Here is a 24836-nt window from a genome sequence, read left to right as displayed (position 1 = left end):
TATATTCTTATATAGTAGTCTTTCAATATTCAGCAACTATTTTGGGATGACAAGCTATCTAATTGGAAACCCATTAGGAACTGAGAACTAGTTTTATAGTTTAAGTTAGAGAACAAGATCATGGCACTAAAAACACATCTCTAACCTTGACAAAACAATGTTGACATTTTCAACAGAAGAAAAATGAAAGTGTGAAAGGTAAAAGATAAAGTAAAAGTAGTGTGTTAGTTAATTAGTCATGTTTAAAATGGTTTATTGTTATACTGTGGTAAAAACAGAAACAATTCACACATATATAATATTATGTTGTTTAGTACTTAGTTACATACTTATAATATATATCTTTAAAACTATTATTTTTGGTGGGTTGAAAAAATTTGTAAATGTGAAAACAATAAGATGTAACAAGTATTTTTAAATTTGCTACAATTGTTACATGCAAATGTACTTTTTTTGGTGTGCCAAAAGAAAATACCTTTTGGTAAAAGTACTTTTATTTGACCTTCATTTTATTTACCTTTATTTTACATATCTGTCAGTTGATCTAAGTTTTTACATTTAGTAATGTGTGAAATCACCTGATTTCCTAAAACTTTCATATCCAACCAACTTAACATTTCCATTTCAGTCCCAACAGCATCAAAAAGAGGCAATTGTGCTGGGTTTGAAGAACTCTTTAAGTTACCAAACTTGCTGAGTCACCTAAACTCCCTTATTAGACTTTCACTGAAACTAAGCCAAGGCCTCCAAAACATCCAAAATGCATAGATTTCAGATCTGAGATGTCTGCTTTTATTAAGGCCATTTATTATCAATTTTCTGAACACACAGCATAGTCTTGTCACTTTCAGTACTATTAACATAATAAGTTATCTAGCTTTACATATATAGTACTTTCTTATATAGTTTTTACACTAGCTGAATGTTAGATTGATAAACAAATACATTACACAAGAGATAAACAAACAGATGATGTTGTAGCCAAGTTGAACAACTATACAGTAAATACTCTTCTTCAAGGTTAATGTCTTTTTTCACCTTCAACAATCCTGTGTTATTTTAATGCTGGTTTGTGCATCTAAACATTAGTCTTGCAAAATCTCATTCAAAGTATCTCAAATATGTCAGTAAGCATACAAGGAGATTTTTTCGAGTCTGACAAAGAGGATTGCAACAATGGAGAAAAATTGATAGTTGGATTACATATTTGAATGTCTGTTCAATGTGATGATGTATTTGGTACTCTTTCTGTGGAAATCTCAATGGTCTGTAGATATATTATGACTAAATTTGAATACTTCATCTATTTTAGTTCATGGAGATTATGAAAAACTATAAAAAAGAACAGAATTTAAAGTTTGAATGAATTTAAGGTATGTACTGATATGATTACTAGAAACATACAGGTCATAATTTACTAGTATTACTAACATGATTACTTGAACATGATTACGTAAAAATTGCATGTCATCCTTGACTTTGCAAATATAAGCTTATGCAATAAGCAATATAAATGTACAGGTACGATCATGTAAAGCTACAAAAACTTGCTGTGTATTTAACTTCAAACACACAATTTAAAAGAAGTGGATCTGATTAGTTGAATGTAGTAGAGGTTGACAAAATCTTTCATGTTTCATAGATTAAAATGGAAAAAAAATTGAATAAAATACTAGTAAGTTATTTCCCAATATTATCTTTCAATCCTTGTTCGAGAGAAACAATGATCTATTATAGAATAGATACTGTTAAGGAAGTAAAATGTCACAGTTCAGTTAAAATGTAACAGCTAAAATCATTACAGGCCAAAGCTAAAAGTTACTACAACTCACCCACCCTAAACCATCCTATACTCTGCATAGACCTAACTAGTTCCAAGAAAGACTGGTGATATGATATTGAATTACATCATGCCAGGCTTTAAACATATATAAGTATAATTGTAACATGCATGATGATTTGTTTGAATTTGTCACAAGGTGGCTAATTAACTGGTTATATTTTTTTAAACATGACTGATGAACTGGTTGTATTTTTTTAAACATGACTGATGAACTGGTTGTATTTTTTTAAACATGACTGATGAACTGGTTGTATTTTTTTAAACATGACTGATGAACTGGTTGTATTTGCAACAAAATGATTTGGCTGTTTTTACCAGAATACACCTCATAAATCAGTAGTATTTTTCAGAACATTGCTGATGAATTGGTTTTATTTCCAAGAATGTGGGTGATGCTTTGATTATTACGCCTTCTCCATTTGCTTTTCCCAGCTGATTGAGTTTTATCTATCTGTAGCACTATTCTGAATTAAAAAGCAATATCAGTGATAGATGCACATTTATATAAGTTTCAGTACAATCAGCTGGTATAGATACATTTAGACTTCTATACCCCATCAAACAAAAAATCCAAGAGATTTCTGGAGTGAAATCTTGAGCATCTTCAATACTTTGTTGCCAGCTGCCAGTTGTAAAGGAACCAAAACAACATATTGAATTACTAGGGAAGGATTTTTTACAAATCAACATATTCCCTAAAGTCAATATAAAGGTAATAATAAACAAAGTATATAGAATGATAAGTCTTGATTTGAACATGTAACATCAACAAGATGGTAGTCCAAGATAAACTTTTATTATATTGGTATCTACTAATACCATCCATGATAAAAGTATTTAGACAAGATAGGTTCATCAGTTAGCTAGTAACTAGTTAATTATTATACTAATAAATAGGTACATTTCCTATAAATAGACACATTACTCAAATAATTTGGAAGTGGACCATAGTGAAATTTAAATAATGATGGTAGAAATGTGCACTGCTTAGAACATCGATTTTTGGTCCTGGATCCCTGTACATGACGTAATGGTAAAGATATACTGGCTACAAGACAAATTATTCAAATGCAGATTCCTAAATTCAAATATAACATAGGCTCACTATTAGTTTTCTCATATATTTTGTGATTAGGAAGGAGGTTTGAGGTTTTGTCCTTGTGATATATCTCGATCATGTACCACAGTGCATCATTGTACCACAAACACTTCATTGAATAACACCTAGTTTACATTCTACTCTTTCTAGTGTTACCAGTAAACACTTAAGCGTTCATTATATAAATACACCAGATTTTTATAAAAAACCTAGTAAAACAAAGAATTTTTATGACAATGAATATATAGGTGAATAGGTGATGAAACTCTCACACAAAGGTCAGGTTGAATATAAAAATAAATGAAGCATTTAACACAGTTATAATAATACTCATCTACAAGGATTCAAGTCTATAAATAGTAGCAGTAGTCATATCCTGAATTTCTGTATCTTATTTCAAGGAACTCGGGGGAAAAATAGCGATTCCATACTGTAAGCACAGGGGAAACTCAGCTTGGATTGTTTTCATGCCATGTGTTCTTCTCCTAAGCTTGCCACAGACTATAGGAACTTGCCTGCCTCGAGACGCTGTCAGCTGAGCTTCAATATCACTGCTTCTTCCACTACAAACGAGAGCTATCATCTTATTAGGAAATCTTCAGCTTACTCCATACGATAATAACTGATGAACCTTTGAACTGCATCTATGTCACAAGACTGATCAAAATGGACTTATGTCCCTGTTATTGAGTTCCGCAAGAAGAGCATCTTGCTAATCCCCTAAAATGGCCTCTTGTGGCAGAAAATATCAAACAGGATAGATATTTTCAACATAGCCTTTCAAGGCAGCTTCCGATGTCTTGAGGCAGCCAGCTCAGCTAGTTCCTCTTGTCTGTGGCAGGTCTTAAATAACCCCAAGTATAGCACTGGTATATAGGTCATTGGTCATCATTCCATCAGTTTGACCAAATTCTTTTGGTCAGTCATACGCCACTGAACAACAGCAGCTTTCAGAACCAAAAAAATTCATTTATTTCAATAATACATATAATGTTCAATCAAAACCCTTGTTAGATCAACACATCTACTTACTAGCAGACAAACTTCACTAATTCTCATACGTTTGGATAACTTTAGTGATTTGGGACAATTCCATGGGAATTTAAGTGACATAAAAATTCCTGGTATTTTTGATTCTACACAAGCCAATAACTGCTAATAACATATGACAGAAACTAGTTCATGTCAGCAAGTATTCAGATTAAAGAGAGTATGAAAACTGTAAATCACAGTTGGGGAGGAAAATAAGACCAACAAACCTAACCCTTCCTATTATATTAAATAATCCAGTCAGTAATAAGTCTGAGTAAATATCTGAGAGATTTACAAGTATTGACGTCAGAGAGTAAATTAAGGAGAATAACAACTTTATTTAAATATGTAAATTTCACTATCAACATTTGAATACTATTGGTATGTACATGAGAGGGGGGTTTGGTAACAAATGTATAGTTCAAGAAAATTCAAGAATTTTTTTTACCTTGCAAAGGGTCAAGTGTTTTCAATATACACATGATTTGTTATGTATAAATGTTTTGTCTCAGCATTTCCATTTCATCCTAAAGAGACAGATGCACCATTTTCTTTTACCAATCAAACTTTAGTCTCAGAAACATGATTCTCTTCAGTAATAGTGTTCACACCTCACAGTTGAAATTAGAGCCGTCAAATCCATGTGTGTCCAGAATTATCCGCATTTGAATGTTAGAATGACGACTCATCAATTTTAGATACTCTGTGAAATATATGAAAAACATATAGAAATACTGAGTAAAATTTCTAGTTTGAAGTTTTCTTTTTAAGGAATTATGCAATTTTCATACATTTCTAGTACATCTGAAGACTATTTACATATTCAAGACTAAAATCAACCACAAAAAATGCTGCAACTGTTCCTTAAAAATATCTGACATAGCTCACAACATCCACTAATAAACAAAATCTTCTACACCAAAAGATAATGTTAATGTGAAATTATTTATTTACAAATTAAATCATACCAAGATTGAAAATTAAAAGAATGAAAAGAGCAGTCTGGAATTTGACAGCCATCTTGACTAGTTTTCAGAAATTTGTAGCAGCAGAGCAATTGAAGTATTGATTCTCATTGATTGAATCTGGTAGTAAAAAGACAGACAATAGAAGTTGAGTAGTATTAATACAAGTACTCCTACACATTTGCTCTTCTATAGGTTAAACTTATTCTTAGTCTTGGAATCACCAGGAATAGAAAGATTCAAACCTAAAATAATTCCATAACATGACATACATATCTAATAGAACTTCAGACAAAAGTCATGGAGAATTTCTCACAGAGCAAAGTTTGTCTGGTTAACATACCAATACATTATAGGGTATCAAAGCTTACAAAAAGATGAAAACATTTGAAAGAGTTCAGGCCGTCAAAGAAAGCTAGCTATCATTTTTGAAAACATTGCAGGCAGGGTGAATTCCAGAAATTTCATACAAATCAATTCATCATGCAAACATTTGATAGAGTTCCAGGCAAAATCAGCAGGTTTTCTCATACAATGTGACTATACAATTATTGCTCCAAATTTGGCATGATTTTGCTCGTACAGATTTTTATGATATATATCAAACATCTATATATGCTATAAAATATATGCCCATATCACTCAGAGCAACACCCAAAATAAAATTGACACTGAAGATCTATTTATAGTAACTAATGGAAACATAAGCAGACAAAATTACAAACTACATGTTTTCCCAAGGTGTTAGATAACTCAAACCATGTTCAAAATCAGGATGAAATTATATATGCAGTTCCTTGGAGAGCTTACAAAAAGTCAACTTAAGACTTGTCTTTCATCTTAGACAAACAGCATCTTTTTCTGTTTACAAATCCAAGAAAAATGAAACAGACCTCTCTTTATCTCGTGTCATACATTCCATCAACACTGTCATAATAAAAAATATATTTTCAATGGAATATTTTGATATCAAATTCTTAGACATCTCTTCAGAAAATTTTTCATGTGCCATTTATGTCAAATGACTTAAAACAAAAGATAGTAGCAAATGCTAAAAAAAATCTCATTCATTTTGAAAATTGGTATGAGGAGATCAGATGTAATTCAATTTCAAGAGTACAGATGAGATTATTATCACATTGCCAGGAATGATAAAGTTGTCTTTGACTTGGTGCCAATATTAGAACATACCAATCATTAGACTTGCTTGTATTTATTGTAATATTTTCTCCTCACATACCTACAAGTGAACATCATAACAAATCCTGAAATATGGTTCAGCTATTTTTGTCAGAACTCTGAAATAAACCCCATCCTCAATTCTAGTCAAAACTGTCATACCTTTTACAAACTTTTCAGAATTTCAGTTATTGAAGTAGGAACGAAATAGGCACTGAAATATTACTTGATCTTTTTTATATACCCTCTTTTATCAGTATAAATGATTTGATTATCTTCAAATAAAAATACCAATAAAAAAAAAAATCCCCAAGAACTTACAAAATGAAGATTGCAAGATGAAACCAGAAATCCAAAAAAACTGTTCGGAGATAATTAACTTTTCATTATAAATGAGGAAATAAACTTTATATAATGAGTAATCTAGATCTAAGATGGTAATTATCTATTATCTATGATATTACAGATAGTGGATGTTGATTAATATTGGACTCACACTTTATACACACAGGACATGTTTTATCTACATACTATCTGTAAACTACAGCCTCTTCCAATAAAACTTGTCAAACCAACAGCAGTAGGTAGCTACCTTTTTGTTGTCATATTTTCTAATTCTTAAAAGTATTAAATATCATTAGAATCCTGGCAATGGGTATTGTTGAGCACAATTTGTAAAAAAGGGGAATGTTTCTCTACAAACTCTTGATCTGAGGGAAATGTCTCTCTACAAACTCCTGATCGCAGGGGAATATTTAGCTACAATCTCAGGGGAAGGTCTCTCTACAAACTCCTGATCTCAGGGGAATGTCTCTCTTCAAACTCCTGATTGAAGGGGAATGCCTAGTTATGATCTAAGGGTAATGTGTCTCTACAAACTCCTGATCGCAGGGGAATATCTAGCTACCATCTCAGGGGAAGGTCTCTCTACAAACTCCTTATCTCAGGGGAATGTCTCTCTTCAAACTCCTAATTGAAGGGGAATGTCTACTTACGATCTAAGGGGAATGTGTCTCTACAAACTCCTGATCGCAGGGGAATATCTAGCTACCATCTCAGGGGAAGGTCTCTCTACAAACTCCTTATCTCAGGAGAATGTCTCTCTTCAAACTCCTAATTGAAGGGGAATGTCTACTTACGATCTAAGGGGAATGTGTCTCTACAAACTCCTGATCAAAGGGGAGTGTCTATCTACATGCTAGTTTTCTATTGGTCATGTGTCATGTCTCTCTACAAACTCCTGATTGAAGGGGAATGCCTAGTTACGATCTAAGGGGAATGTGTCTCTACAAACTCCTGATCGCAGGGGAATATCTAGCTACCATCTCAGGGGAAGGTCTCTCTACGAATTCCTTATCTCAGGGGAATGTCTCTCTTCAAACTCCTGATTGAAGGGGAATGTCTACTTACGATCTAAGGGGAATGTGTCTCTACAAACTCCTGATCAAAGGGGAGTGTCTATCTACATGCTAGTTTTCTATTGGTCATGTCTATCTATAAACTACTGTCCTGAGGGAAATGTCTATAAAATTCTGTTTAAAGGGCACTCTATACTTCAAAAACCCCACAAAAACAACTCATTTTAAGGTACAATTTCCATTTAATTGCTAGCTCCTCTATGAAGGATAATGTATTTTTATTTCTTGTTTGAAAGGTAATGTCCATTTATATACTCCTGTCTCAGACCTAATCAATATCTGTGCTGTATTACCATGTAAGATTATCATTGGTAAAACATGAAGCTACAACAGAACTGTAAGATATTGATTCATAACTGTCTGATAATTTCTTACACTTAACTCTTATTAAAACTAAGACCAGAAAAATTGATAGAATAATGAAATATAGACAAATTTCTCTCAATTAGACTAGACACCATTGAAATATCAAACTCTCTTTACACTTGGGATTCTGTAGCACATTCAGTTTAATTGTTGATTCTTATCATGACATCATTACTTGGTAGTAGGTTCTCATGTCTGTCTTCTGCATGTGAAAGTCCCCTAACCTTGAATAGGTTAGCTTCACTCATAACTCAAGTCAACCCAGATGACAATGGGTATGAATAATCAGGAAAAGATCAATGCCAAAGAGGTTTTGCTAAGGACCAGCTGGTAGAAAGTATCCTTGACTACGAACTTAAGTTGTTATCCTTGTAAAATATATTTGTTCCTTCTTTTGTCTTCAATATTGGCATCTGGAAGTGACAGAGCTGCCCCATGTCTTATTCTTAGTATTGAACAAATACTTCAAACTGAGACTTCTATTTGATTGACTCAGCATGCCTAGCAACATGGTGTCATTACTTATCCACTGTGATATGACCAAACCCAAACAGTAGAACCTATTTGGAGAATATAATGAAGGAATCAGGTTTGAACCTATTTAACACATAGATAAGACTAGAGCCAGAAATAAGGGAATGATAAAAATCAATGAGAGAAGTGGAGAGAATATTTATATCTGATAGTAACCCATGATGAAAGAGAAGAAAGTGAAGCTATAAATTGATGGAAGCAACAGAAAGATTGAAATATCATCAGATCAAGCAAATATTTCAACACTTCATTTATGTCATAAATTTGGTTTAACACCTACATACCTGACCTATTTTGATAATGATTTGACTACTAATGGTTCAGGCTGAATATTTTCTTTCATTAGTCCTGATGGTATTGTTATATCATTAGTATATATAGTAATAAATAGAATGTAAGAATATTAAATATTTCTACCAGTACCAAAACAAGTTCTTCCTTGCAGCAATAGGCATTATTAAAGCTTTATCATCTGAGAATCTTTCAGTTAATGGAACTTGCAAATACCTATGTTTTGCCAGACTGCTGACTGCCCACTGCATGAAATAATTGAGATTCTGAATTCCCCATTTTCTTCGACAACAGGAACTTGCTCTTGTTTATTGAGATGGCTTGTATCTCTAATAAGCCTCAACTTAACCCTATTTCCAAATCTGGATTGTGTGTTTGACTGCCTGTCAGCAGCATGAGTTGAGCTGACATCGTTTAGAATATAAGCCTAATATGAATAGATGGTGTATTTAAGTCAGTTAAATTGTATGATTTAAACTGTATACTGTCTGTAAATGATAAACTCTTTCACTAAATATCTCTTTATCTACTGCACTCTACACAGCTGCTTATTCAAATATTCAAATTCATGAATAGATTCATTTAATTGTTTGAACTGTTTTTCCTGCATTAGATAAGATTACGTTTGAAAATGAATTCGTTGTATTTGGTTGCACTTGTATATAGTATATAAACATTATTTGAATAATTTTATGTTAATTAAACCTGTCACCAACTGATACAAAATAATTATTATCCTATCAAATACTAGATATTCTTAACATGAATATGATGTACATGTTTTCTTTTCTTCATATTATTAACAATTCAAGATTTATTGGAGAATTTGAATGGACACATAAACTACTTGCCTATCCCCTTAATAACAATTATACTATATGATTTATATAATATTGCATAAAAAACTCTTTAAAAGTTTCAAAACTAACTGTAGTATTTGATGAAATACAAATTTAAACTTATTAAAAAGGATGAAAGTGACTTTGCACAAAATGAAGGATAAAAATTGAGGAAATTTAAAAAAAATTCAACCATTATCTAAAATCTATCAAAATTTCACAACAAAGTGTAAATAGGAGAACTAAGCAGTTTTGTTTATTTTCTGTTACATACACCACACTCATCATAGTTTGTATTTTCCTGATCACAAAATAGAGTTTTTATATTATTGTTGACAACATGCTGAACAATGTCTGTGGGCGTTAAGATATTTTCTTTTTGTGAACCGGAATCTCATTATATAGTCTAAAGATGAAGTAACAAAGCATTTCATATTGAAAAGATAACCTAATGGACAAGGAACTCTGTCTTATCTCCCTCTTAAATTATAATTTATGATAACGGATACACATTTCATTACATTGCAATATCACTATAAATCAAGTAATGACCTAGCATCAGATGTAAGGTGACCTCAAATTAAGAAATAAAATCCCAGTTTAGATGCAAAAATTCAAGCATCACATGACCAGCCTAACAGTAGATTAAAACAGTTCAAATTTTGTGAAACCTGGTCAAGATCATTAGTTGTGTACAAATTTAAGAATCAAACAAAAATATGTAAGTATTAAAAAGACGTCGAATGTCATTGGCAAAGTGAAAAATGCCAATGGAAACACCCAGTCTGAAAATTTCATAAAGCAGTTTACATGATGTTTCAAATTCCTTTCTAGAAGTGTAGTAGATAGAGATAAGTGGTGCCCCAATTGTTCATTTTGCCAAGAACAGATAACCAAAGTCTGTATATAAGCCAGAATAAAGATATGTTTTCTATTCACAGTATAATTTGATAAACAAACATACAGAACAAATAATTATATCTTATTATCAATTGACATTTCTATAAACCTTCCATGTTTACAACATAAAAACCCTAAAATATACTTCACCTTTCAGGACTTACATCTCAAATATTTGTTTCTCCAAGAATGAAAGAAAGATAAGTACATGTATATATTTATGTTACAAGTAAGTCGTTAAGTGTTGCAATTGAAGAAAAAAAAAAGATCTCACAAGACAGTCTATAGGCCTATAGATGTGAATCTCTGGGTTAAAATTCTGGACAAATCCATAGATCATGGATACAGTACAATATTGGAAGACACAACAGCCTAGATAAGTTTCAGGTGCAGACACAGCAGTACTTATAATTTGAATACGAACCCATTTAGGCGAGACCAAGAGTGAAAATTGCAGTCTTTTCATGGATTTTTGTCATCAATTTAGGACTTCTCCATTTTTATGCTGGAAACCAAGAACTTCTGATATTGTTAATATTTTTCATTGTGAGTTTGTTCTACATATAGGATGTATATTAAGATAAAGGATGTATATTAAGGTATATAGACGTAGGTGTAGACCTATATAAGTACAGATAAGTATGATATAACAGAAAGGTTATAAAGATGATAAAATGATAATGATATCTTAATGTCTTTAATATCATTTAATTAACCTAATATTGACATACTATTATTATCTTCTCAATAACAAGAGTTCTGTGGTTACCATGGGATCAAAACTATTTAAAAATCATCTACATAAATGAGTTGTAAAATCGAATTGTATCTTGCAACAATGACCATACAACAATGCAAATTACCACTGTAATCCTACTAGTTTTCAACAACAAATTTTGAAAGCCATCTACCCTCTTAGTGAAACAACTGTTTTGCAATACTGCAACTGTTGATCTGAAAGCACATGTCAATAATATCAATCTGGATGATGTGGAAGTAAATATTTGATAAGGTCTTTCAATATCATTCACAGAATAAGACACCTAAATAATTTATTCACAGAATCTTTTAGATATGGAATATAGTTCTCTTGATATCTGTTAATCATTTGAATGTCATACAGACCAAGTTTTACCAAAACTATTTTACATCAGAATTAAGTTAGGGTATTGATAGGCATTGAAAATTACAAAACATCTGATGGTACTTCTCGTTTCAGAGTGTTCGCTATATACCTCAGAAAAGAACAACAAACATGCTACCCCTTGAAGTAAAATAGGAGGGGTAAGACAACATGCTATATAGATATATAATTCAGGTGTATATTATTATAATATTATATTGTATATAAACAGAGGTAGCCAATTGTTTTATACATAATAAAATATATTGCCTAAGGTGTTATACAAATAGTTATCTAAATAGATTTATGTTGTGTTTTTCAAAACATTGTGGTTGTATGTGTTTTAAACGTATAAAAATAAATTGATGATGTAGCATTTTAAATAAATTATTACTCTTCAAGACAACTGATTCTGGATAATGTTTGATTCTTGTTTAACAGAATGGTGCCAACAGTGCATGTTTATAACCAAACTTCTGAATGATTCTTGATGGAGATAAAGGTTTTCAATCAAATATATTATCAAAAAATGTTTAAAGATCATTATAAAACAATATTTCATAAGGTTGCAGGCAATTTTTTTTTATAGAAATGGTTGTTCCATTGATGAGAAGAGCTGTGAAAGTCTCAATAAATAATCTCTTAGATATAGCTTTGTACAAGTCAGCATCACCTTCCATAGTTACACTATACTAAAAGAGATATTAACTAATGCAAGATCAAAGATTTAAACTTGACTTACCTTTCATTTTTAGCTTGAGATACAATCCGAGATTTCTCTAACAGATACTTTTCTACAATTGCCCTGAAAGTAACAATTAAATATTGAAATACATACATGGAATCTCATCAAAAACATTAATATACCAGAAGATGGCTTGTTGATATAAGAACTAATATAATTTCTGCAAAAACTAATTGGCAACATGTAATCAAAAACTTCAACATTTCTGAGACTCAAATGATCTGCAGACAAACAACTAGCATTAGTCTACATACCCATGAACCATTCCATTTTCTTTATAATTTACTTGAATAAATTTACCAAATCTACTAGAATTATTGTTGTGGACAGTTTTAGCATTACCAAAAGCCTGAAATGGTAAAAAACTTTAAAATGGTGAATGAATACTTAATTACAGTTTGAAAAGAAATATACTATAGTGACTATTAGTAACCCAGCCTAACTATCAATTTAACTCTCTATATATTTGAAACATATATTTTATAATACCCTGGAAGAACTCATCTTTTTCTGAGGAATTTTGGAAAAGTCTCTGTCTACTACCTATGCCTCTGCTGTTTAGAGTAAATTGTGTATCTATTAGACATGATTTTGTGTTTTAAAAATCATCCAGATTAATTTAGAGTTGATGTTAAAATACAAAAAGAAAACTAGTTGGTATGATGCCAACAAGACAGCAATAGTAGAACTAAAGACTGGAATTAGGACAGTGGTGTAACCTATTTTCGTGGATATAAGGATTCAACACCAAATTTCGTCAAAGTTAAAAAAACGAAAAAAATATTTTATGTCTTGGATGTTTCCTCAGATATTCTACAAAATAATTAAAATTGGTTTATTTTGATTTTCTTTATGAATCGTTCACTTTGAGCCATATTTCATGAGCAACCAACTCGGCACCGGCGACAGAATGCGTCACCTATTTTCGTGTACAATGTTTGATCTATAAATAAGTCTAGAAAAACACGTTGTATGGATACCCGGTGGTATAATTAACTTTTATATTATAAATATTTATCTTTAATATCAATTCATTATAACTAGTGACAATTCCTTCAAAGAACCACGATTTTAAAATGAAATAGTGACTGACAAAATAAGATACGTAGCATGATTTATTGCTAAAAGTCACTGAAACAACATAAGAATATGACCCACTTTGTGTTCCTTAAAAATTTTCTGCTGACACGGAATCCGCTAGTTGATCACGTGACTTCATTCGTTGGACTACATTCTAGCAGACGACACTTGGAATTCCGATTACCGCTTGGGATTATAAGGAAATTCGGCCGATAAAAAATGGTGACGTTTGGTAATAACTGAAATCCGCCATTTTGTATTTGTCAAAGTATAGATTAATACATTTTACCTTGCTTGAAACTACTGGATTAATTCTACCAGCTGATATTGTACAGAAAACCCATGATTATTAAAACAAACTAATGCGGAGGTCACGCAAGGTCGCTCATGCAAATTATTAATCCTTTCTGGAAATCCACAAAAAATAGGTTTCCACGAAATTAGGTTACTTGACTGTACAGATATTTTTCTTTATAATCTGTGTATTATCTTTGTTTTAAATCAAAACAATTGTTTAAGTGTAAGATTAACACTTATATCAATATACAAGAGTAAATATAGTAGATAATGATAATATGATTCAATATTTAACAGTAGCCTTATTTAACATATGATTTTAAAAAAAGCTTCAAAGAAAGATAGCTATTGACTTACTGATCAAAACTGATTGTGAAAATAGAAAAAATTGTCTACCAATATTTCGGACAAAACATCAGTCAAAAAAAGCCAGAAATCAATGATCATCGCCAGTGCAGATGGGCCATAAGTCTGATTTACAATTCATAAATAAATTAGTTATGTAGATTCTCTGATTGGAACGCCAAGATGACCATCCCAGTTGCAGAGTAGAATCATGTGCTCCATAAGAATAAGCATAATTGTGTCTCCCTATCAGCACGTACCATCTTCTGAAGCTCAGAACATAAAAAAAAGACCAACAGGACAAATATCAACAAAAGCCTGGAATCTAACATATGACAATGTAGACAATGGAAAGTGTATATTGATGGAATGTTATGAAATGATAAAATATCATTGCATTGTTAGCTGTACAGGAAGTAAAGTGCCAATAATAATAAATACATGTATATTTACTAATATTTTCTACATCTGTAGAAACTATTTGTAATTGGGTGTAACTATGGTTGCACAATCATACTGGTCAACACACAATATGTCTACCATGTGTTTTTAGTTGCATTTTTGCACATGGCTCCAGTACATCCTCAAGACACATTTAAAAGAAGGTACCGGTACTTTGCAAGTCAAAAAAAAAAACCTTCTGAAAATGGTTTACTGATTAGGTTCTGCCTGAGCGTTTCTGCGCACCAATAGTGGCTATCCAGATTATCACATGATAACGTTTCTAAACCAAAAAGACTTCATGTTGTTTGTAAAGAGGAAGTCAAATAAAAAACTTATTAAAACATGAATTCAAAATGACAATAAAATGTATAATAGGCAACAAATTAATCATAATAATGCAGTAAATGCATATAGCAATTTATGCAAATAACTCTGAACTATATTGACATTACCATGTTACATCATGTGACAAATTATTGGTAAGACAGTGAAGTAAAGAGACACACCCCAGAGTACTCAACCAAATCTACCATTCATTACCAAGACAGCTTTATGTTAACTACCAATAGATGTCAAATGATGTTTTTATGCTTAAAAAATGACATTATAAGCAGAAGGCTTAAAAACTCTTCTTTATGAATTGAGTAAAGTTTAAAAAGTATTGTCACACTAAATTCATGGATTTCGTGATTGTTATAGAATGTGGGCATTTAAAAAAATATTTATGATAGAGTTAGATGAGAATAGTATTCTCACAGAAACACTGGCCTTTATCATGAAGTAAGAAACAGAATAAATAGAAGTATTGAGATGATTTATGATTGTCATTCGCCCAAACAGCTCAATTGCAGTACAATATTATTGAATACAGGTCTTGAGGATTTATCTATATATTTTAGTCAGCAGAAATAAACATAGCTAGAGATAAATTGATCAATGGGGTGTTAAATTATTAGAAGATTATGAACTATATTAAGCTGGAGGCTATATTTATAATTATTTATTCAATCATATTGACTTATAAGATTGATATGGTAATATTTGGTGAGGCAAGACTTAACTCTATATATTTTGACTAGACTATGTAATCACTATAATATGTTAATATACAGATTATATTCTTCTAATATTATATGTATTAATAACCAAATCCTTTTCTTCCAATTTCTTCAAAATGGTTTAAAATCACAATGAAATGTTATGTAAATAAAAAGCGACCAAAACTACTGAAAAGGGTACCAATGTTCAGAGATGGAGCTTCTCTTCCATACTTGTCAGATACGACTCACAGAACTTGCAGGAAAGAAGTTTATTAACTATATCAACATTATTTTACCAGAATTCACCCCACCTGACATCATTTCCAAAAAGATCTTCCTCCTTTTGAGAACTGAAGCGTTATCATGGAATGAACTGTTAATTTGACTAAAGCTCAGATCGTGGTGCCAATATTTGTGTTTAGTACATGAATATGGTCATCAAGACAGGAAATAAACATCTAACATCAGGATTAAAGGTGTAAGGGTAAAATAAGCAGACTGTCTTAACAGGAGCAACTAATAGTTCAGAAAACAAAGAATACTGACAAGAATTTGTGATATCTACATTGTTCTATAAAACACAGTCAGAACAGATGCAAACTGTTGGTACCATTAAAGTAGGTATAGTATTTACAGGAAACATTTGGTCTGTGTACCATTGCCAGGATATTTGAGATTCCAATTTCTATGTGAACTATATTAGATGTGTATTATAATACAGGAAGATATCAAGGTTCTAATGAACAGGATATCCTTTAACTCTTAACAACCATTTCTATTGAAGTTATTTCTTATATTTCTATATTGACATCTAGATCATTTAAATTACCTCTAAATAAAGCTGACACACTCAAATTTGACATTATTTCAATATAGCATATATTGGTCTGATATTTTTTTACCAAATAGAAATGAAACTGTCATTTACTTTTTTGACATTACTAATAATGATGTTGAAGTGACCACATACAGTTTGTAGACTAAAGGTGATGAGTTTTAAAACATAAGGAAATAGCTATCAATCTGGTTTTCTGTTCTTAGATGTATAAATTAGTTTAGTATTCATGTAGTATACATGTTCATAGGCAGGTTATTCAAATATCTATTCCACTCTAACCTTGAAGATTCACATAAAAACATAAAACAGTCTGCAGCGAGAAGGAAAATATAAGCAAAATATTGATCATTTCTACAAATTGAAGAATTGAGCATGTGAAACCCATCTTGAGAACAGACGGATTGTTGTCAGATTGTTGTTGAATTATAAAATATTGACCCTACAATAATCTCAATTCAATATCACAGGATATGTCCTCTAAAGTTTAGATTTTGACATACACTTATTCTATATCCCTTAGGCACATTGCACTTGATTTCTCTATTATAAGTGTTTAATTTCATCTGCATGAATTGTTTTGATAGTAATTTAAGTCCTAACAACGAACAAAAGATATGCATCTTAAAAAACAAACATATTTTTGGCTATTCTCAAGGAATTATTTTGACACAATTATTCAAAATACATGTATCCATACATAAAATAGCACTGTGAAATAATATTATCTAGGATTAGAGTGAGTTTATGTTTACCTGGCATAAGACATTTTCTTCGGGATGAATATCGAACCACCCTGACACAGTTTCTGTCCATTCAATGACATGGTCTTCAAGCATGATTACAGTCTTTATGAACTAGCATGAGGAGTGTGGTGAAGGATAAATGCCATGTCAAACAGAATTTTCAAAAATTTGGCATGCATCAATCTAAGCATAAATATGTAGTGCAATTGACTGACAATGCAGCAAATTTTTTTTGTCTTGCAATGCATATTGCATGACATGAACAAGCTGCAAAAGCTGCACTCCAATGTGCACCGCTGCAAAGCACCGAAATGGCGCACCTTGTCAAGAACAATTGCGGAACATTGCTGGGAAAAAGATTTGGCAAGTGTCAGGGTGGCTTAACATAGCATCTCTCTGAACAGATGTCTCTTTTGTGGCCTAATTCCTTTCTTTATCGTTTGAGTAGCATTAATTGCCAACTTGCAAAAAATTTGTCTTGCCCAAATAAAAGTTAATTATCAAACAAGGTTAAACATTTTCCTTCTTCACACGGATCACTTCCTAATTCAACTTTTTAATTTTAAAATCAAATACTTAATATTTCAAGAGTAAATTGCTGTAGATTAATGTCATAAAAATGGTTTAGTAGGAGTCAAGATTTTATGATGGCCATAATGTTATGCAGATTAGAAGAGGTATGTCATGTAATGAACTAGGGAGTAGACAATAAAAATTGTTGACAAGAAAAGAGAGGATTGTGACAATTAACATAGTTGACCCCTGTGACCTACACCTGGCCTTTACAAAACTTATCTAAAACCTAGAAAACAACTCACTTAAAATTTTCAACAAAAAAAGTTTGTAGTGTTAAAGATGGGAGTGTGTTCTAAATTTGAGAAATTATATAGTTAACACTTTTTTTTCGCATTCCTTTCATTATCCTTGACATCAAGAAGCTGTAGAGAAGTGTAATTTTAGGTGCGCTTAGTGGTTGAGTTTTAAACTCTTTCTAACATCATGGAAACTTTTTGAAATAAACTTGTTAGTTATGAAAAAAGAGTCTTTCTTTGTGATCTGCATTTCCAGAACCATGGCTGTGAAATCAGAATAACCCCTATCATAATATTGCCAAATAAACATTATATTTGAAGAGAACCTTAACTTGGACCTTAGGTTGGACATAAACATGAATAACCAGGAAAAAAAAATTGTATACAAACCTCTAAAACTGGGCCAGCACCTAATATAGTTTGTTCTACACCACTACCATGTAATCCTTTATGACTTAACGCTGTTAAATGATGCAGTAATAAGTTTGTACTTTCTGTTTTACCCGAACCTGATTCACCTGATATCACTATACACTGATTCTTTTTAGTTCTCAACATAGTATAATATGCTGCATCAGCAATTGCAAAGATATGAGGAGGTAACTCTCCCAGTCGTTTGTTTTGGTACATTTTGACACACTTTGGATTATAGATAGGAAAGAATTTGAAGGGATTGACAGCAATGAGTATAGATCCAACATAGGTATAAATATAATTATTGCTAAACCTAGTTTTTAAATTTTCTAGAAGAGTTTTTTCATTGAGATTCGGTAGGTTACATAAATCAGTATATTCCTTGTTACCGATTGGTTGTTTTAGAAATGACATCAGGAACGTATCTGTATCTTTACACTCCATCCATCCTGAATTGTGAGACACTTCAGGATCTTTCTTTCGTAAATAAAAACGGTATCCAGTCAAAAGACCTTGACCTTTGTCAATGTCAGCATTGATAATTTTTGGCCAGAGAAGCTGGATTCCAACAGGGGTATCCATTGGATCCAATCTTCGTTCTTTACACAGTTGACCACTTGAAATAAAAACTTCAGCGAGTTCAAAATTATCACTATTTCCTAATTTTTTCAACTTGTGAACAGCAACTTTAGTGATATCCACTGATGCTGTTGATTTTTCTGCCTCCACAGAAACAAATTCACTTTCCTGACTGAGTGAGCCAGTATAGACTCGAATCATGTATGTCTCCATACTTTGACGACGCAAAATTTGGATCTCACTTGTTGGTTGTAACGCCATAATAAACTAAAAACATAAACAAACACAAGAAATGATAAATCCAACATGGCAGTTGGTGTGAACAACTGCTAAATGATCTTCCACCTGACACACTGCCAACCTACAGTAGATGTCAGCTCCATCTTCTTTACTTCTTACTTCTGTAAATAGAACAAAAATTCAATATAATATGTAATAGTATTCAAAATTCTACAGTTCATACAGTTCAGTGATTGTTTAGAAGGATGAAGGAAATTACGTTCTTTTTATGTTTTATCAAATCAACATGAAACTAAAATATAGAACAGCCTTTATGAATGGATTAATTAACCCCTATTGCATTACAGAAATCATCTGATTTCAAAATGGTTTCATGACGAAACAGATAATTTTTTTGTAATACAAAAGGGTATTCGTTCTGAGGACTATCAAAATTCTAGCCCACCTCGAGGAGATGATATCGATACAGTTCCCAGAATCGACTATACAAAATGGCGTTACGTAAAAAGTAACCGTCCTCAGCCCAGTGACCTTCACCTTTTCATCATTATTCAGAGCCATTGTTGTTTATAAAGGGTGACTACACGGAACTAAATTCAACTTCTTCTGCAAGAAGAGTTCCACTGTGCCGAGAACGATTTCATTAAAGAGCTATTTACACACCACTTAAGTAAATGGGCACATTTTACCACAGACCGAGAACAGCTCTTTATAATGGCATGTTGTTAAAGGGGCTTATGTAAAAATAATCTTATTCTATATCAAGACGTCTACATGGTATATTTAGTAACCTTAACTTAAATAACCAAATAAATACAAAGTAACTGATATATTTTCTAATTCACAATGTGACCCAAGTAAAAATATAATGACACAATTTGTTTACAGTTGAATAACTTTATATGAATAGACAAGTCATTCAAGTGAGGAAAATTTCACATGTAATATGCACTGGTATTATACTATATAGTAAACAAACAATGAGGAAAAGACTTCAATATCAAACTGTTTTTATAGCTCAAACTTTTTACATTATTACACTTAACTTTAATATTGCAACATATGTACTTTAGCCTAGCTGTCAAACTTTAGGGTGCATTCCAGCAGGACATTTCAAGATTATTTGCTTAAAACATGTCCTCATAGGTCCATACTATGCCATGGGATACTTTGAATTCAAAATTTGCACAATATCCAGCCTTGAAAAATCTTATTATGAAAAGATCATTGAACTGATTATAGCTGTAAGAGATTGAGAGATATCAAGTGTAGATCAGAGAATTAGCAAGTTTACCAAATTGAAATGCATTTTCAACAGTGCTATAATTCTCGTAAATAATTACGCTACTGTTTGCTAATATTCCATCACATCAAACAGAGAATTAATAAAACAACCCACAGAAAATGTACAAAACAAAACATCTCAAGCTGTATTTCAATCAGAATTGTGGGTAACCAGTATAGTTGGGAGAATTATTGAAGTAATAATTGTGTTATATTTCTTATCATTATTGTATCATTGGACTATTCTGGTAACTAGATATCTCCAACCACCATTTCTACCATTAGTCTTAATTATACAACATCTGATTAGAAAAACATTGACTAAAAGACAAAAATAATCTGACATAAATCTTTAGTAGTGTATTTAGGTCACTGTCTTATTCATACACCCTAGACATGCCTGTTCTACCTGATATATCTCATTAGTGATGTTTTGCATACAAAGCTCTGGAACTTTGAATGAAGAGGACAAGAGAACTGCTCTGCTATCTACAATTACAATGCAGACATAAAGTGAGTGTTAAACAAGATTTTACCAGAAAAACAACACCAATTCTTTTCATTTTTCAGCAATGTGAATATCAAGCCTGCAAGAGGATTGAACAACAAGGACATAATCCTAAACCATGTAAACCTTTCACACTGATGAAATGGAGCAAAGTTTCCAAGAGCAATTTTTCTGTTCAAGATTTACAGAAATACAGAGATATTTCACTTAATCAAACATATACCATCACCAAAACCCATCATTGCTTAGACAATATTTTGGGGTTTGTGATGTCAAAATAATCAAGAATTCCATAGCCATAGCCCATAAAAAGTATATGTAATGTAATCTGGTTTATGTCTGATCTCATTTTGACCCAAATACACCAACCCATAAATCAAGAAATATTTTATATGTGTGGGCCTAATTCAAATGACTCAGCCATTTTATCAACTTCACATGTTTTTAAAAAAATTACTACACAAATGTTTTAAAAGTTTCTAAAGTTGAAACAATCTATAATTGATTGGTAACTGTTTTGTGAAAGAAAATCTTTGAAAGCAATTGATCCAAATCTACTCAAACATTCTTTCCAAATCAATAAATAAATATAAAGAATTTGGGTGAAGTAATTTAAGTGAAATAATAAAGTGAGGTTAACAAGTAGAGAAATGAACTCATCCTATTTAAACTGTTATATACATGTATTTGTAAGATTAGACATCAGTACTGTATTTCTGCTTTTAAACCAAAGTGATCACTACAATAAATATGCACCTAATGTCACTTTATCATTGAAAAATGACCATGGTCATCATCGGTTAGACCAATATTACATTAGTCTGAGAAATGGAATTTTTTAGCAAAGCTAATAAGTAATAGTTTTCACCGCTCACCGTTGAAATGTGATCATTCACATCCATGTGCATGTCCAGAGCAGAATCATCCACTTTTGGAAGTTTAAGGTATATTAGAAGGGATAATGGGATTGTCGTGCAGTTCTAGTACAAGAACCAATTAATCCTGAAAATGCTGAACCATTGCCTTTAATGTTCCATTGAAAATGTCTTTTATCTGAATGTGTGGCATTCTCTCCATCATTAATTCATTTGTTCTGATCTGCCTAGAAAACTCTACTATACAGATTGATATCTAGAAGGTAAAAAACTTATCTTACACCATCACTATAGATTGCTCATCAATCAAAATATCGGACTTTATTAATTATCTACCTTCGTTAGTGATACAGTCTAATTAAATATATCAATCCTTGATACATCATCCAGGAAATATCCAGCAAAAAAAAAATAAAATATAGATGAAAACAAATCAACAACCAAGTGCAGTTTCGAACTGCATCCATCTTGTATATGTTTGACTAACGACACAGATGACAAATCTTTCAGTTCACTGATCATAAATACAAGAACAACCAGTCACTTTTGATAACTATTCAAATTCTTCTCTTGATAAAACTCAAACTACTCAAAAAAACCAGATTCATCAGAATCATAATGACAAAGCTTTACAGTAAAATAAACTGAACACAACATACATATTCTTTACTATCAACTACAAATATTCTTTCCTGACGACCAATGAACCCAATCAAACAGACCCTGTAACTTTATATTATGAATTTAATCATACATAAAACTTTAAATTAAAATGCAGTTTTCTTAAATTATATGACTGTTCAGATAACTTATTTGCTGAGAATTGTGAAACATACTTTCACCATTATCTATATGATTTGCCAATAATAATTTAGGTGCACCCTATGCAATGTCAGAACCAAGATGTAAATTGTGGTGAGAAATGATATGTTATCTGTAGAAAATATTTCTATTACTAATCATATACAACATGCACTCATTCTGGTGATACAGATAAATATAATCATTGGAGGTTAAATTATAACTTATATCATACTGTTTATAGTTTATCATTTATCATAAATTTATCAATTTATATAGACTTTTATTATGAAATATATTCTACTATCATCAAATAATGACTCAAGTCTGTACACAGTTTTTTATCAGTAAAAGCCTGGGGACTGTAGATTATATTATTTATCCTTTCATTCAGTATACTCTCTTTAAAAATATCTTTACTGTCCTTACTTATATAGACATCCAACAAATTACATTTTTGATAGACAGAGGATTCCAACATCAGATTTCAATTTTCAACAGAATGATTAGGTTATATGAAATTCAATGTCCTGCTAACTACATGTATACATTGGTCACATTGCTGATTTTTACAAAATCATAACAATAATTTAGCCAAATGGAAAAAATCATCTGAAAAGTTACTGAAAAACTGGAGGTGATAGTTTTTATTTTTCAAAATATCCTCAAAATCTAGTAAAGAATTTAACTTACTTATCCACATTAATATATACGAAGTTAAAACAGCTTACTGACATGTAATGAGCAGAATTTCAAAGATGCTACAAAGGCAAAGGAGCCAAACTTTTTGGGGTATGCTTGCCAAAAACTCTCATTTCATGCAATGGCACCAGAAAACATTTATCAACAGGGAGCTATTCCATCAAACACATTTCATAAAAATCTACTGGTCCTAGCAGAGAATAACAGAAGCAAAACACATTTGACCACAAGTTTATAAACATTGACCTCATTACACTAAAAACCTATCAAATATTCTTAAAAGAAGTACACAAAGAGCAAAAATGTGGTAATATAAATATTTAGACAACTTTTAGACATGGAAAGTTAAATAAATAAATGTGGAATATAACTTTATAGATTTAATCAATATTTCATTATTACAGGTAAATTCTTAATCATCGAGTCATTACTTAAAATGATGGACAGATTGTCAAGGTTTTCCCTACTTTAATTAAATAATAATAATAAGGTTGTCTTGTCTTAGGTTAGAATCTAATTATCAATCATTATAACATAAATACTTCCTAACAGCTTGCAGGTATAACCGACCAGCAATCTGTTAATAGTGTATACACATGCACATCATATTCCAGTTTTTATTGAAATTTTAATTTTGTTTAGATAAATGAGGTGAAGCGCCCTATCTTTCATTTTAATACAAATATATTATAGTCTTTAGAAATTTCTAAACTGTAATAAGCCTTTATTTTAATGTATTATAGTCATTATGTTTATTGCAGTCAAAATAAAGCACTTTAAATATATCTTTATGGCAGTTCTGATGGTAAATGAGACACAATAAATCTAATCAGATGTGAACATCAGTGACATATGACAATAATTCTGTGCATACTATAATACACCTATAATCATATATATAGTGAGAACTGAGTTTATTTCAAAATATGAAGTGAGATTCATATCATGTTGATAAAGCTGTTAAAATACAACTAAAGACCTCAGAAGGTAGAAATGTCAATTAGACCCTCCTCTTAAAAAAAGTCAAGAAACATCTTCACACTTGAATGAATTTTGGTTGTATGATCTTCTTATAAGACCAAAATCTATATTTTTATGTCCAAAACAACAAAGTAACATGTCTCTAAGCATAAAGATCATATCTGGTTAAAACTGGTAAATGTCATGAAATACTCTAACCTGTCAGTGAACCTGAAGTAAAACATCAGTGTCTAAACTTCATCAAATACAAGTAATTAGAAAGGAGGACACATTATTTAACAAGTAGACTAAGTTGGGTGTGTAAGTTAATTTACTTCCTTTCAAATCCTAGTCATCATGACCTGTTTATTTTGGGTGTCTTGTGTTTATGTTAACATCCTATCAAATATCCTGATTAATGCTTTCAGACACAAAGATAAACAGATCCTTTCTGTCTATTACAGAGATAAACAGATCCTTTCTGTCTATTACAGAGATAACATTCAAATTATTATAAACAAAGCCTCAGCACAAATAGTT

The 24836-nt window shown here is 31.4% G+C and overlaps 1 protein-coding gene across 1 annotated transcript in view; it reads right to left on the bottom strand.

Annotated features, from left to right (window-relative positions):
• LOTGIDRAFT_102587 (hypothetical protein) overlaps positions 1 to 19139 on the bottom strand; it is a gene marked incomplete at both ends in the record, with an annotated part of 43584 nt that extends 24445 nt beyond the window's left edge. Inside the window, 3 exons of the mRNA XM_009045739.1 lie at positions 12332 to 12394; positions 12589 to 12683; positions 18324 to 19139. Coding sequence (XP_009043987.1) covers positions 12332 to 12394; positions 12589 to 12683; positions 18324 to 19139 — 974 coding nt within the window. The remainder of the gene's footprint in view (positions 1 to 12331; positions 12395 to 12588; positions 12684 to 18323) is intronic.
• Between the last annotated feature and the right edge of the window lie 5697 nt (positions 19140 to 24836).

Source organism: Lottia gigantea (genome assembly GCF_000327385.1).
Source record: "Lottia gigantea unplaced genomic scaffold LOTGIsca_1, whole genome shotgun sequence".
Classification (NCBI taxonomy): Eukaryota; Metazoa; Mollusca; class Gastropoda; family Lottiidae; genus Lottia; species Lottia gigantea.
Note: the sequence above shows the minus strand (reverse complement) of the source record. Positions and strands in the feature narration are given on the sequence as shown.